Source organism: Pipistrellus hanaki, assembly GCF_964339955.1.
Source record: "Pipistrellus hanaki genome assembly, chromosome: 3".
In the NCBI taxonomy this organism is placed as follows: Eukaryota; Metazoa; Chordata; class Mammalia; order Chiroptera; family Vespertilionidae; genus Pipistrellus; species Pipistrellus hanaki.
In genome coordinates this window covers 186,844,755-186,860,601 of record NC_140505.1, presented here as the reverse complement: position 1 = coordinate 186,860,601, position 15,847 = coordinate 186,844,755, and the positions used below count along the sequence as shown (strand labels likewise).

Here is a 15,847-nt window from a genome sequence, read left to right as displayed (position 1 = left end):
GCCGGCTCTAGCTCTCTTACTTGGCCAGCTGGTGAGCAAAGGCTTGGCAGGCCCTGGACTGGGACATAGCGAGACGTGGGCCTGTGGCCTGTGCCTGGGAAAGTGCCGCTGGGGTGGGAGAGGGGGATGCGGGACAGTCTGCAGTCACTCCCCTCCCCTGCGGGGCTCTGCCCCTCGGGACAGGACTGGGGAGCACCCGGCACAGGAGCCTTCGAGAGGAGAGGGTGAGCAGGGAAGCATCCGTGCCCAGCCTGCCCCGTCCTCCTGAGTCCCGTCCTCCCTCCCTCCCCAGCCAGCGCGGGCACCTCTCTCCAGTCCTGTGCCATGTTTTCTTTGCCACCTGGTGCCCTTGAACGAGAGAAGTGGCACCTCAGCCGAGGACCTGGAAGCCGTCCAAGTGTCAGGCCAAGTGTCAGGCGGGGGTGGGGGTGGGAGGGGAGCGATGATACGCGACTGTCCCGGCTGCCAGCACCTGCGAGCCTGCGGGCTGGGACCCAGCAGCCACCTCGTCCCCCAAGGAGCTGAGCCCCCTCCCGCAGCCAGGCCCTCCGGGGGCTCTGTTGTCCCCTCAGGCCACCTGGCCGAGGGCAGCTCTCTCCGCGCCCTCCCCCCACCCCCAGGCCGGCCCCAGGACTCGGGTCTGCCAGGATGGCCAGGCCCCAGGATCCTGGCCGCTCAGGCGGCAGGGCCTCCTGGTGCGGAGGGGGCTCAGCATGGCGCCGGCCTCCCGCCGGCAAAGGCAGGGCGGCCTGGGCTGTGGAGGGGAGGTGATCAGCGGGAAAGGCCTGGCCGCCCTGCGGTGTCACCTGGTGCAGCCACTTCCCGTCCCTGAACCCCAGAGCCTCTGTGAGGCTGACCCCTCTCCCGGCGCTGTCCCGTGTCTGTCCGCAGACAGTGGCCGGGGGGTCTGAGGTAGGCGAGGGGAGCGGGGAGCTCAGAGCTGAAGCCCCACCATGGGGTGCCCCACCCCCAGCCGTGCTGGGCCAGGCCCACCTGGCAGGACCCCCATACAAAGGGCCCCTCTCCACGGTCCCGCCGGCCTCACCCCCTTCCCGCAGCTCCCCGGGGCCTGGCGGGCAGGCAGTGAATCATTGTGAAAGGACTTCATTCAGACACTGGCAGGCCCGGGGCGGGGGGGGGGCTGCACCCCCCAAATCTGAGTCCCTCCTATGGACTGGGGTCTCTGAGGACCAGCTCCGGGAGGGACAGTGGGGGGGCAGTCCCCAGTGCCCCTGACCTGGGTGGGAGGCAGCCTTTCTTGGGACTAAACCAAACACTTTGGGGGGGGGGGGTAGGTCGGGAACATCTGGTACTTTCCTGGTTTGACTGATGATGACCCAGCAAAGCCAGGCCGGAGGGGTTGGGTGCCCAGCACTTGGTTCCTTCCTACTATGCTCGGCCACAGGCCCCTCCAGCCATCCTCTGCTGAGAGTATGGCCCCTAGACATGTGTCTGTCGGGTGAGGGGCTGCCTGGCTCATCCCTGTCCTTCTGAGATTGCTTTCCTCTTTGTAAAGTAGAATCTGCCCTGACCAGTTTGACTCAGTGGATAGAATGTCAAGGGTCCCAGGTTCGATTCCGGTCAAGGGCATGTACCTTGGTTGCGGGCACATCCCCAGTAGGGAATGTGCAGGAAGCAGCAGATCAATGTTCCTAACTCTCTATCCCTCTCCCTTCCTCTCTGTGAAAAATCAATAAGAAAAATATATTTTTAAAAAATTATATATATATATATGTTTGTTTTAAAATGAATAAAGTCGAATCGATGCCACCTCCCCACAGGGGTGAGGCACAGGGCCGGGCGGTTCCATTCTCCCGTGACTGGTGTGGCCGGCCTCGCCGCTCCTCCCCAGGTGCCCTCAGGGGTCCCCTCATTTCTGTCCCCTGTCCCAAGGTCTGGCCAGGCCTTCTTCCCTGACTCGCTGCCCCCTGGCCCCCTTCCCTCCGGAACTTTCTCCCAGGTTCCCCTCCAGGCTCAGTGGCGGCGCTGTCTGGGTTTGGTCTCTGGCTGCCTGCTCTGTCCCAGAGCCTGGACCGGCCTGAGCGAGCGGGTGTGGGTGAGGCTTTGGGAAATGAGAGGCGGTGTCTGATGGGAGCCCTGCACCCCGCACCCCCCCCCCCCAGCCAGAGCCTGCGGGGCCGAGTTCCCCGCACCCCCGGCCGGGCTGGCAGACCTCGGTGCGAGGAGAGGCCCCCCCAGGGGATGCCCTTTCTTACTCAGGCTCCAGGCTGTTGGGGTTTTTTCCACGAGAATGTGTTCAGGTATCACTCACAGAATCACACACAAACGTATTTTTAGCCAAGTACACGGTGTATCCGGGCCTCGGCAGCACTTTCATATCCAGATCTGGGGGCTGGGCCTCTCTGCCCTGAGGGGCTGCCCCCCCACAGCACCGGGCTTGTCCGGCGGCCCCCGAGCTCCCACTTCCCCACCCGTCCCCGAGGCGTGAAGGGCAGGCCCGCGGCACGGCTGGCTGAGCACAGCCCCCGCCGGGGCCCTGGATGTGCTGGGTCACCCCTGCCCCTCGGAGCCCCGGGTCCATCTGAAAAGACGCTGTGCCAGGGCCGGGGGCAGCGGCGCTGGGAGGGCGCTCTGCGGGGAATTTGGGGACAGGGACCAGGGAGATGCCCCTCTCCCGGACAGACCCCGAATGAATCATCCTTTTAAAAAGTTCGTCCAAAAACACTTCCCCTTGAACGAAAACCCGAGAAAGCGTACGAAGGGCTTCTCAGAACCAGGTCCCCGATGACTTCCCAAGAACGAGTCATTTAAAGTCAGAACTATTAAAAGAACGAGGAAAATTTGCAAGAACCACATCGATTTTAGAAACGTTAGCTCCGCCCTCTCGGCCACGTCTCGCCATCAGTGGTGGCGCTGAGGACGGGAGGGAAGCAATGAGCAGACATTGCTGCGAAGAACAGGCCCATGGAGGGCGACCTCCATCCCCCCTGGGTCTGAGGGGGACATTTCCCTTCACTGCGCAGCGTCCGAGCCGAGCCGGGAGGCCCCCATTTAGGAGACACGAAGAAGGGCTGTGGGGGCCAGGCACCGGCACACACCGCGGGCACGGACCCCACAGGCCTTCCCGGCTGCCCGCTCTGTCCTGGCACCTGCCCTGTGGGCAGCGGAGGCCCCAGAAGGCACCAGTGTCCTATAAGAGCGCCTGCGTCCCCCTCGGGGCTGCCCGGCCAATCCCCGCTCAGGCTGGGGCCCGAGGGCCACCCCCGCCTCTGCTCTCTGCCGGGGTCAGAGGAGGCTCCTACGAGTGGCCTCAGACCGGCCCACCCTCTCCCCGGATCGGCCTCCGCCTGCCCCAGGGTCTGGTTCGGGGTTCAGTGAGGGCTCTGCAGGCCGGAGGGTGACGGGGGATAACACCAGCGGGCATGGGGGTGGCGGGGGCCCAGTCTTCTCCCCTCACCCCCACTCCTCTGCCTGGTTCCCGTGCAGGCTCCTGGCTCCTCCACCCCCTCATCACACACCCACACCCACACCCACACCCCCACCCACACCCACTTCTCCTTCGCAGCTGCTCCGCCACCTACACCTTCCTGCCGGAGGCGCTGGCCCGTGGGCAGGGGCGGGGAGGCAGCAGGCCAGGGCTTCTCAGGCTGGCCCTGGGGTTCTATGTGAGCCTCAGAGGCCCCGAGCCAGAACCGCGGCCAGTCCGGTTCCCCTGCTCCAGTCATTCCTTCCTCCCCGCCCCGGACCCTGTGCCGCCTCCTCACTGCCATCTCCAGCTCCACGGTGGCCGGAGACGCGGTTCCTGCTGAGCACGACGCAGAGGGCCTGCCCTCCAGCCAGAGGGCCTGCCCCTCCACAGGACACTCCCGGGCTCCTCCTGCCTGGGCGCCTGTGGCCGCAGCCCCCCTGCATCATTGCCTGGGCAGGGGCCAGGCCTGTCCCCCGAGAGCGCCCCCTGCACCCTCCAAGCCTTTGCCCCCACGAGTCTCTCTGCCTGGAAGGTCCCCAGCCCCCTTTGCCGGCCAGAGAGCCACTCCTGCCCCAAGCTGGCTCCCCGGCCCCTGGCAGGTCCTCCTTCCTCTGGGTGCTGAGGGGCCCGTGTGGCCCACCACGAGGCACTAAGTGAGCTCCACGCTGGTCTCTGCCAGCCCTGCCCCGGGGAGGGGCAGCCGAAGTGAAGGGTGAGGGGGAGTGCATGTCTGTGCGTGTGCGTGTTCGTGTGCGTGTGTGTGTGTGTGTGAGACAGTGTGAGAGAGAGGGGTGAGAGACAAGGTGGGGAGCCCAAACACTGGGAAAGGGAGACAGACCTAGGGGCCTCGTGAAACAGAGGTGAGCGGCCGGCACCCAGTCTCCCGAGAAAGCAGTGCAGAGTGGGGGGGGGGTACTGGGTCTGCCTGTCCACCTGTAGGTCTGAGCCCCCTCCTGCCGAGGGTCTGGAGACAGCTCTCTAGGCCCTTGGCTGCCCCGTGCCCCTGTGCCCCCCGTGCCCCCCGTGCCCCGTGCCCCCGTGCCCCCCGTGCCCCCTGTGCCCCCCATCCCCCCCGTGCCCCCCGTGCCCCCCGTGCCCCGTGCCCCCCGTGCCCCGTGCCCCCCGTGCCCCCCGTGCCCCCCGTGCCCCGTGCCCCGTGCCCCCCGTGCCCCCCGTCCCCCCCGTGCCCCGTGCCCCCCGTCCCCCCCGTGCCCCGTGCCCCCTGTGCCCCCCGTGCCCCCCGTGCCCCCCGTGCCCCCCATCCCCCCGTCCCCCCCGTGCCCCGTGCCCCGTGCCCCGTGCCCCGTGCCCCCCGTGCCCCGTGCCCCCTGTGCCCCGTGCCCCCTGTGCCCCGGGCCCCCTGTGCTGGGTTCCTCGCCAGCAGACAATGTGACATTCCCTGCTTGAAGCCCTGGCAGTTCCCCAGCCTTCTGGCCAGACGTCCAGGCCCAGGCCAGCCTCCCGAGCACTCCCTGGCCTGCGTGTTCGGGCCTTGAGGCCTTTGCACCCCGGGCCCCTTCTGTCAGACCCCGTCCATCCAGCCCCGCCCCTCCATCTCCATAGCCCCTGCACCCTCGTGGTGGTGCCAGCAGCGCTGCGGCGGGCGGGCGGCGGGCAGTGCGGGGTCCCCTGGGGCACAGCCAGTGCGCCCCGGTGGGAATGACGACCGGAGCAGCTCTGCGGGGAAAGGCGGGAGGGCTCCCCAGAGGAGGGGGGGGGGGGGAGCGGCTGCAGGAGGTTGCCTGTGGCCACCAGCTTGGGAGCAGGACAGAGGGGGCCGCCCAGAGTCTGTCCTGGCTGCAGGCCTTCCTCCGCTGCCCAGCCCGGTCCCTGGGCCCTGGCCCCGCCAGCGGGCACCCACGGGTGATGGTTGGGTGCTTGGATGGAGGAACCGCAGGCAGCAGGCCTGGGGAGCGGGCCGGGCCCGGGGGCAGAGGTCCCACCCAGCGCGGGAGGGCGGGGCCGGCGGTGATTGGGCCCCCTTTCTCCCCCTCCCCGTTTCCTCCGGCGCGGCCTCAGTGCCAGCCGGGCGCCGGCGGGGCAGCATGGGGGCGCGGGGCCGGCGGGGCCGCAGCGGGCCGCCCTCGCGGTGCCCGCAGCCCGAGTGCTTCGACCCGCTGGTGCGCGTGTGCGTGGCCTGCAGCCTCCTCCGCACGCCGGAGCCCCCGGGTAGGCGCGACGGCTGCTCGCGGGGCCTGGGGGGACCGGGGAGGGGGCAGAGGGGGAAGGGAGCGGGGAGAGGGGTAACCCGCCAGAGCCCTGGCACAGCACCCCGCGTGGGGGGCGAATTGGGGGGCGAATTGGGGTCGTGGGCCGGGCCTGGGTGGGGACCAGCGCCCCGCGTGGCCCTTACCGTCCTCTCCCTCTCCGTGCGCCCCGCCACCCCTCTCCGTGCGCCCCGCCACCCCCCTCCGTGCGCCCCGCCACCCCCCTCCGTGCGCCCCGCCACCCCTCTCCCCTTCTCCCCCTCTCCGTGCGCCCCGCCACCCCTCTCCCCCTCTCCCCCTCTCCGTGCGCCCCGCCACCCCTCTCCGTGCGCCCCGCCACCCCTCTCCGTGCGCCCCGCCACCCCCCTCCGTGCGCCCCGCCACCCCTCTCCGTGCGCCCCGCCACCCCTCTCCGTGCGCCCCGCCACCCCCCTCCGTGCGCCCCGCCACCCCCCTCCGTGCGCCCCGCCACCCCTCTCTGTGCGCCCCGCCACCCCTCTCCCCCTCTCCCCCTCTCCGTGCGCCCCGCCACCCCTCTCCCCCTCTCCCCGTCTCCGTGCACTCCTCCCCTCCCTCTCCTCCTCCCTCCCCCCCCTGTCCAGCCTCGCCCCCCGACCCCCGCCTGCTGCCCCGCTCCCCGCCCCCCCCTCTAGCGGCCGAGCCGAGCAGCGCGGCGGCGGGGACGGCGGTGCGGCCGCGGGAGGCGGGCGCGGGGCCCGGGGCGCTGCTGCTGGGCGCCCCCGCGCTGCTGGGCCTGGCGCTGGCCCTGGTGCTGGCGGCCGCGCTGGGCTGGTGGCGGCTGCGGCGGCCCGCGCCCCCCGAGGCCCCGGACACCGCGCTGGACGACGGTAGGTTCTGCGTGAGCCCGGGGGCGCTGCCCAGCCCGAGGGGGCGGGTGGGGAGGGCTCCGGGGGGGAACTAAAGGGGGGAAGCTGCTCGGAGGGTCTCAGGCCGAGCCGGGGGGTGGGGGGAGGGGGAGATTGGGGGGGGGACCGCGGTGGCTACCGGCCCCACGTGAGGAGTCCCAGCGGGGAGCCCAGGGTAGGGGTCTGGCTTGGTCTCTCCGGGTGGGCACACTGGCTGCCACACTTCCTCTCTCCTGTCAGCACCCCCACTTGGCTCCCTCTCAGCACTTCCTGTCCTGCCGGCCCTCACGTCACCCCAGGAAGCCTCCAGCACTTCCCTGTGGGAGGACTGGCCTCAGGGAGCCCCCGACAGGCTGGGAGGCTGGGCCATTCCTGACCCTGCCCCCTCCCCCTCAGAGCCCCTGGACACCGTCATCGTCCTCTCCTCCGGGCCCCTGGATGCCCCCGGGCCCGTCTGGCCTGCCCCCGGGGAAGACCCAGCCGCCATGCCCCCGGCCCACAGCGTCCCCGTGCCCGCCACGGAGCTGGGCTCCACCGAGCTGGTGACCACGAAGACGGCCGGGCCTGAGCAGCAGTAGCCATGGGCGGGGCAGGAGGGCCCTGGCCTCCGGGGCCATCGGCTGCGGGGCTGGAGGTCGGATCCGGCTCTTCGCCCCGTCCACCTGCCCCTTCCTGGAACCAGGCCGCTCCGGGCCGAGCCCGCAGAGCCGCAGACACTGGCCGCGGGCACCGTGGGGACGGACGCCCGCCCATCGTGCTGGGGCCTCGCAGGCTGTGCTGAGGAGCCGGCGCTGTGACAGGAGCACTCTGAGCGGGGAGCCCCGCCACGCGAGCGCGTCCAGGAGGAGGGCCCGCGGGGGACGCGAGCCTCGGAGCTGGTTTAGAACGTCTGTAGCTCTCACTCTCAGGCTGCCCGCTTCTAACCGGCACCTGGCTGCCCCACGCCCGAGGAGGGCTCCTTTGGGATTTAACACAAGGTGGCTCCACGGAGCAGCCTGGACTGTGCGGACGCTCGGAGCCCGTCGCTCTGAGCCACTCCGGGGCGGCTTCCAAGGCCCCGGCCCCCCTGGCGCCGCCTCCCCCCTCCTGGAGCTGCGGGCAGAGCTCACTCAGCCGCCCGGGCCCAGGCCTGCAGGAGGCTTCGTCACAGGCCTGTGGCCTGCCCTCCCCAAGTCCTAGGCCCAGTGCGGGGCCACCTTGCCTGTGTGTGCCAGCCCCTGGGCCCACCCACTTCCCAGTGGGACTGCTCCTCGACCGAGGTGCCGGTGCTCCCTCAGCCTGTCTTGCCAGCCTCCTGCCTGGGCTCAGCCCTCCTGACCGGACTCCCCCTGCGAGGCGGCCTTGGACCTGCTTACAGCTCAGCGTCTCGGAAGGAGCACTGCACTGGGAGTCGGGAGATGGGGTCTGGGGGCCGTTCTGTCCCCTGAGGGGCCTTGGCCACCGCTGTCCCGTGTACTGATGCTGCGGGCTCCCCTCTTCCCCACCGGACACCGGAACTGCCCGGCAGATCCCCCTCCTCTCCCAGCTCAGGAGCCATCACCAGCCAGTCCTCCCCCGCCCCCCCCCCCCCGGACCTGGACACTCACGTCTAAGAGTCTCTTCCCAGCTGCTCCCTCCCCCCACAGCTCAGATGCCCTCCCTCCACGGGGCCAGGTGGCGGGGGGGGGGGGGGGGGGGGAGGTAAGGTGGTGCAGTAGGCAGGAGGGTGAGGGGCAGGCCCTCCACGGTCGGTCGTCATGCACGCTCCTCCTTCTGAGCTGCTTCAGGCCACCCCCTCCCCCAGCCCCCTTTTCCACCGGAGCCGGCTGCCTGGAGGGGAAACAAGTGGTTGAAACGCCTCTGGGGCCTAGACATGCAAAGCTCTGCCCCCCCCCCCCCCCCCCCCCAGTCCTGGCTGAGCCTCTGGCCGATGTGCCGCTTCCTCTCCAGTCTCAGTTTCCTTTTCAGAAAAACGGGGGCCGACACAAAGTTCTCTTTGGCCGTGACCCTCAGAGGAGGACTGGAACCTTGGCGAATTATCATTCCCTCCTCCACGCCCCCCCTCCCCCCGCCCATTTTACAGATGAGGAAACTGAGACCCACAGAAGGAGAAGACTTGCCAGCATTGTCATCCAGCAAATAACAAAAGGGGAGTTAACTAGGGACGAACCGGCAGCAGAGGCCAGGGGAGGGGTGGGCAAGGAGGCGGTGAGCCTCGCCCCAGCCCCCAGGAGGGACCCCCTCCCCGCCAGGGCCTCGAGTCTCTGGCCCTCTGTGCTCGGCTGCTCTCTAAGGAGCCTTGGAAGATGCCCTCATTTGGTCTTTGTTGCAGCACCTGCTGGAGGGGTGGGGGGGGCTGTGTTTGCTTCGAGCAGATGTTTTTAATTTTAAAAATCAAGGCATGCATTCTGTGGCCGCTTTGGGAAGTCTGAGACCGAGAGCCGGGATGGAGTCTGCAGAAAAAGGCCCCTCACCCAGCAGCACCAGGCCACGTGGTGGACTTCCTGCCTCACTGCAATCATCCTGCACACACGCGGTCACGTCTCGGCTGTCACACAGGAGTCTCCTCTTTCAGCGCTTCATCCACAAGATGAAAACTTACAAACGTGGAAGAGCTGGCGCTGCAGCATTCGGTTCACTTCGTTTTCACATGGTTCCCCCTCACCCGCAGCTCCCCTTTCTGGTGACCGAGGGCCCAGGACATTAAACGGGGGATTCCCAAACGAAACGTCTGTGGGTTTTAAATTGCGCGCTGTCCTGAGTGCCGCCCTGCTCCCACCTGCCCGGAGGTGGATCCTGGTCCCCAGGGGAGCCCAGGGGCTGGTAGCCACCACGGTCCCCCCCCCCCGTCCCCTCCGGCCAGTCTCCGTGCCGTCCACCCCCACCCCCCAGCCTCTTGGCCACCTGGCCACCTTGGCCTCGCGGTGCTGGTGCTGAGTCCCCCTTATTCTACTTAGTCATCCCCCCCCAACACCAGAGTGGTGGTGCTGGCAATTCATAGAACCAAACGGAAGCCATAAAGTTAAGGTGACCAGACTTTTTTAAAACGCCGCGGGACGCAGAACAAATAGTTAAAAATCGGGACTGTCCCGCCAAAAGCGGGGCGCCTGGTCACCTTACAGTGAGAACACATCTTCTCCCCGTGAAATCGTGAAGGGGCCACAGGAGTTGATGCTGGTTTCGCTGTTGTGCCTCAGACTGCCAAAGCTGCAGCCACAGGGGGTGGTGAGTGCTGGGTCAGGATGGAAAGGACCTTACGCTTGTGAGTGAGAGGCTTGAACGGAAAACAGGTTCTGGCCGACGGCGACGCACTGGGCCAGAAAGCATGAGCCCACAGACCGAGAAGACCCCTGAGGAGAGAGGCCCCCGCCACACAACTGTCATTACAGAGCGTGGTTATCACTGTTCTGTTATGGGTTATTGTGCCAATCTCCTCCTGGGCCTGATTTACACATTAAAGTTTATTACAGGAATGTGTTATAGGAAAAAGCATGGTACATGTGGGGTTCAGCACTGTCGTTGGCATCCCCTGGGGGTGTCGGACCCACTCTCCCACGGCTCAGGGGAGACTACTGAGATTGTAACGGAGGCAGTAGCGCCTGCTTTGTTTTTTGTTGATGTTGTTTTTTAAATATTTTTTATTGATTTTTTACAGAGAGGAAGGGAGAGAGAGCGCTAGAAACGTCGATGAGAGAGAAACATCGACCAGCTGCCTCTTGCACACCCCCTACTGGGGATGTGCCCGCAACCCAGGTACATGCCCTTGACTGGAATCGAACCTGGGACCTTTCAGTCCTCAGACCGACGCTCTACCACAGCCAAACCGGTTTCGGCATGCCTGCTTTGTTTTGTTAATCCTCACCTGAGGATATTTTTCCACTGATTTTGTTTGGAAAGTGGAAGGGAGAGGGGGAGAGAGAGAGAAACATCGATGTGCGAGAGACACGTAGATTGGTTGCCTCCCACACACGTCCCTACCAGGGCCAGGGATGGAACCTGCAGATGAGGTAGGAGCCTGCTGGGGACAAGGTCCTCAGCCGGGGACCTGACCCCTCCCCTCCAGGTGCAGGAAATTGGAAGAGCACAAGAATGACATAGGTGTGTGGGACATGCTTTATTAGGAACAAAGCAGCCACAACTGTCAGTGGCACCTTGTCCACACACACACACACACACACACACAGAAACACACACACAGAAACACACACACACACACAGAAACACACACAGACACACACACAGAAACACACACAGAAACACAGAAACACACACACAGAAACACACACACACAGAAACACACACACACACTCAAGAGTCCTCCTGCCAATCAGTGCCACCAGTGCCACATTAGCATCAGCAGGTGACATAAAGGTGTGGGACTGCTGAGTCACTGCCCCGGGCATGCGCAGGGCACAAGGGGCCTCTAGCAATACTGCTGTGCCCTTGCCTGTACACGTAGGAATGGCGAGTCGGCCTTGAACCTCCGGCGTACTCTGGTCAGGGACCCCACAGTGCCTTTGACTGCAATCAACCCTGGGACCCTTTATGCTCTACCCACTGAGCCAAACCAGCTAGGCAGTAGCACCTTCTTGTAGATAAATCTTTGCCTACGTCTCTGTAGGCAAAGATTTATCTACAAGAAGAGTTGTTGCAACCAAAGGCCTCGACCTTCCTATTTATTTATTTTAAATATGTTTTTATTGATTTCAGAGAGAGGAAAGGGGAGAGAGGGATAGAGACATCAATGATGAGAGAATAGTAGATTGACTGCCTCCTGCACGCCCCCTACTGGGGATTGAGCCTGAACCCTGGGCATGTGTCCTGACCAGGAATCGAACCATGGCCTCCTGGTTCATTGGTTGATGCTTAACCATTGAGCAACACTGGCCAGACAAGGCCTTGACCTTTTTAACGGCTCCTGTTGGTTGAATTGCTTTTCTGCAAATGGGGACCGATTATATGGCACGTTTTGCTGACAGGAAAAGAGAGGCCTGAGGAGGTCAGGGATCTGGCCCGAGATTCAATGAGCAGGGGTGGAGCTGGGCTAGACCCAGGCGTGGGTCCCGGCCCCTGCCCCACCCGGAAGGCCATGGACACAGGGGCCCTGGGACCCATGCCCCATCCGGAAGCCATGGACACAGGTGCCCTGGTCAGGGACTGACCCCGGTCCTACTCATTTCCTCACTCTTCAAAGCTGTCCCTCCCCAGCTGGTCTCCTGCAGGGAGAGGCATCCAAAGAGACCGGAAGAGCTGCTTTTGGGGTGGGGACCGGGGAAGCCTCCCCCCCAGTCCCCTGGTCCAGCCGGTTTCTCCTGAAGGAGGGTGGGGCGGGGTGGCTGAAGGGCTGAAGGGCTGAAGTCTCGGTTCCTCCTGGGCTTCCTGCAGGCACCTTTCACTTCCTGCGCGCAGCCTGGCGGGTGGGGGCGGGAGGCCCAGCTGGCGGCCAGGGAGGAGGACCGGCCCCTTACCTCCCTCTGCCTCGCAGGAGGCCCCACAGGCCCCACCTCTGGAAGCGGTGCCATCTCTCCTGCGTTTCCGGCTTCCACATGGAGCTGGGCCCCAGCTGCTGGGGATGAAAGGGGTTCGGCCGGCAGGCGGGGCTCGGCGGCTGAGCATGGGCTGATGAACCAGGAGGTCACGGCTCCATTCCCAGTTGATTCCCAGTCCGGCCATAGGCCCGGGTGGTGAACTCGATCCCAGTGTGGGGTGTGCAGGAGGCAGCTGACCAATGATTCGTTTCTCTCTCTCTCTCTCTGGAATCAAAAAAATTTTTTCAAAAATTAAAGAGGTCATGTGACACCGAGGCGTGCCTCCACCTCCTTCACGGGAGGGGCCCTCGCTGCCCGGAGTCCCCGCCTCCAGCAGCCCCTCTGCCGAGGGGCTCCTCAGAGCTGGCGGGGGCTCTGGGCTCGGCAGGGACCGCCCATCACTCACTGTCCATGATCACACCGGATCCCGACACCCCGGCTTGTGCCTGGGCCACGCTGGGGTGCTGGGAGGCCAGCCCCGGCCTTGCACTGGGTCCCAGTCTGATGGGAGAGACCAGGCAGGGCACAGGGCGACCCCCCAGGGGCCGGGCGTGTCCCAGGCGGGGGATGGGGGGGTGGGGGGTGGCAGTCCGGCCTGCAGGGAGGCTGCAGAGAGGCGGCTCGCCCTGAATCCTGAGGCGGTTCTGGGGCTGATTCTGTCCCCGGGTCTGTGTGCTAAGGGCTGAGGAGGGGGAGCGGGAGGGGGTGCGGGAGGGGGAGCGGGAGGGGGAGCGGGAGGGGGAGCGGGAGGGGGTGCGGGAGGGGGAGCGGGAGGGGGTGCGGGAGGGGGAGCGGGAGGGGGAGCGGGAGGGGGAGCGGGAGGGGGAGCGGGAGGGGGTGCGGGAGGGGGAGCGGGAGGGGGAGCGGGAGGGGGAGCGGGAAGGGGAGCAGGAGGGGGAGCGAGCAGGGGCAGGGGAGAAGCGGGAGGGGTGGGCGGGGACAGCCACCCGCAGGGAACCCCAGCGCCCCTCCAGCCCCCACGGGGCGCCTCGTTGCTCCCGGAGGCCCGGCCCGCGGGCCGCTCTGGGGATGCGCTCCGATGGGCTCTGCGGGGCCGCTCTGGCCCCGGAGGCGGAGCTCTGACTCCGCGACCATCCGCCCCCCTCAGCGCCGGTGGGGATCCGGAGGGGTGGCCCGGGGTCAGGGGTGGGGGGTGGGGGGTGGCCCAGGACCAGGGGTCAGGGGTGGTGGGTGGGGGGTGGCCCAGGTTCAGGGGGGGTGGGAGAGGTGGCCCAGGACCAGGGGTCAGGGGTGGTGGGGGGTGGGAGAGGTGGCCCAGGACCAGGGGTCAGGGGTGGTGGGTGGGGGGTGGCCCAGGTTCAGGGGGGGGGTGGGGGGTGGCCCAGGGCCAGGGTGGGGGGAGGAGCAGGCAGCCCGGCCTTCCCTCGGGACTCTCAGGCGGGGCAGCCGCGGGGCCCGGCGCCCAGGGTCTCAGCCCCTCCCCTCTCTGAGCTGAGGATCGGGTCCAGCCCCAGGTCCGGACGGACCGGGGAGGTTCGGCGAAAGCTCCCTGCGGGTTCCGCGGTCAGCCCGGCGGCACCCCGGCTGCCAACCGCCGGCGCGGCCTGGGCTCCCACAGGGACGCGCCGGCCGGTAGGTGGGTCAGGGGCGCGGGGCTCAGGGACCCCGAGCCCGGACCCGCGGAGAGGGGGGGCCGGGGCGGAGGGGGCGGAGGAAAAGGGGGCGGGCCCCCCCGAACGCGCCCACCGGGCCCCCCCAAACCCGCTCCGCGGCTCCCGGTCCCCACTCGCCGAGGCCCGGGTGCGGGGCGCGGTGTTTGGGGGGCGCAGGAGGCTCCGGCTTTGGGGGCGCGGAGCGGACCTCGCAGCTGTGTCCGGGGACCCGCGGGCGGGCGGACGGGCGGACGGACGCGGGGGGCCCAGCCCGGCCCGCGCCGCACCTGCCCCGCCCTGGCCCGGTGGCGCCCGCTCGGGCCGCAGCTCCGGGCCTTTGGGGCCGGGGAGGCCGGTGGGCGCTCAGCAGGCGGTCATGTGGGTCTGCAGCCGCGCGGGGAGCGGGGAGCGGGGAGCGGGCGCTCGGGGGATGGGGACGGAGCCTGAGCCGCAGCTCGCAGGCCCCCCTCGCTCCGGCCCGGAGCCCGCACCCCTCCTCCCACCCGCAGCTGGAGCCTGAGTCACCGGCTGCCTCTCCTCTCCCTCCGGGAGACAAAGAGCGCGGGGCCCTCCCACCAGCCCCCCTCCGGCCCTGCACCCACCTGCCCCCCCAGCCCTGCACCCCTCTGCCCCCCCAGCCCTGCACCCATTTGCCCCCCCAGCCCTGCACCCCTCTGCCAGCAGCCAGCCCTGCACCCATCTGCCCCCCCAGCCCTGCACCCCTCTGCCAGCAGCCAGCCCTGCCCCCATCTGCCCCCCCAGCCCTGCACCCATCTGCCCCCCCAGCCCTGCACCCCTCTGCCAGCAGCCAGCCCTGCACCCATCTGCCCCCCCAGCCCTGCACCCCTCTGCCAGCAGCCAGCCCTGCACCCCTCTGCCCCCCTAGCCCTGCACCCCTCTGCCAGCAGCCAGCCCTGCCCCCATCTGCCCCCCCAGCCCTGCACCCATCTGCCCCCCCAGCCCTGCACCCCTCTGCCAGCAGCCAGCCCTGCCCCATCTGTCCCCCCCAGCCCTGCACCCCTCTGCCCCCCCAACCCTGCACCCCTCTGCCCGCAGCCGGCCCGGGCCTCTGCCTGCCACCGCCTCGCCAGCCGGGACATGGGAGCCCAGCGCCCGGAGCCCCTCGGCGGCTCTCACCAGCTCTCACCAGCTCTCACCAGCCGTCAGGCCCACGGGCGGCCTGTGTCTGCGCCTCTCCCGAACCCTGTGCCCGGTGCCGGCAGCCCGTCTGGCTGAGAGAACACGGAGGCCGGGGAGGCCGAATGGCCGTTAGGGCAGAGATCGCAGTGGGTGTTGTCGGTTCGGAAAGGATAACAGGAGCTCTCGGGTGAGGGGTGGGGGCATCGCGGGGAGACCGTGGGCAGGTGGGGGCCGTGCCGGCGTCGGGGGCCTCAGGCGGGTCAGTGTTGGCAGGGGGGGGGGGCGTGCGGTCGGGGCCTCAGGCGGGTCAGTGTTGGCCGCGGGGGGGGGGGGGGGGGGGCGTGCGGTCGGGGCCTCAGGCGGGTCAGTGTTGGCAGGGGGGGGGGGGCGTGCGGTCGGGGCCTCAGGCGGGTCAGTGTTGGCAGGGGGGGGGGCGTGCGGTCGGGGCCTCAGGCGGGTCAGTGTTGGCCGCGGGGGGGGGGGGGGGGCGTGCGGTCGGGGCCTCAGGCGGGTCAGTGTTGGCAGGGGCGGGGGTGTGTGCTGTCGGGGGCCTCAGGCGGGTCAGTGTTGGCCGGGGTGGGGGTGTGTGCTGTCGGGGGCCTCAGGCGGGTCAGTGTTGGCCGGGGTGGGGGTGTGTGCTGTCGGGGGGGGGGCGGGGAGCACTGCTGGGCCAGCGCCTCCAGCTTCTCTCTGTTTCCACTGACCCGGCCGGCAGGCAGACCCTGCAGACCCCAGCCGTCCCGGCTCTGTGCGGGCACAGCGGTCACCTCCCTCTGGGTCTCCCCGGGCCAGGGCTGCCCAGACCGGCCCCCCACCTAAAGTGGGGACACTGAGGGGCAGGAGGCTCTCCCTGAGCCGGGCACAGCCACAGCCGGGCACTGAGTGAGGGCTCAGCAGGGAGGAAAGAACATGCTTTCGCAGGTGCGTCCACACGGACACACACGTGTACACACGTGGCTGGTGCAGGGAAGGCCACCGTAGTCATGCTGGCCTCGGACAGGCACACTCACTCACACCCAGGAGCACACAGACCCCGCACACTCACACCCGTGAGCACACAGACCCCGCACACTCACACCCGTGA

General features: G+C 68.1%; 1 protein-coding gene across 2 annotated transcripts; it reads left to right on the top strand.

The window, feature by feature from the left end:
• Window positions 1-5,059: 5,059 nt before the first annotated feature.
• TNFRSF13C (TNF receptor superfamily member 13C) lies at window positions 5,060-7,081 on the top strand (the record flags this gene model as incomplete). 2 transcript variants are annotated; one of them, XM_084876409.1, is made up of 3 exons in its annotated part: window positions 5,060-5,599; window positions 6,291-6,485; window positions 6,900-7,081. In XM_084876409.1, the coding sequence occupies exons 1-3, from the start codon at window positions 5,476-5,478 to the stop codon at window positions 7,079-7,081; spliced, it is 501 nt and encodes a 166-aa protein (XP_084732535.1). In that variant the 5' UTR covers window positions 5,060-5,475. The 2 variants fall into 2 exon arrangements, with proteins under 2 accessions (XP_084732535.1, XP_084732534.1); XM_084876408.1 differs by having other exon boundaries at window positions 6,240-6,485.
• Window positions 7,082-15,847: the final 8,766 nt, after the last annotated feature.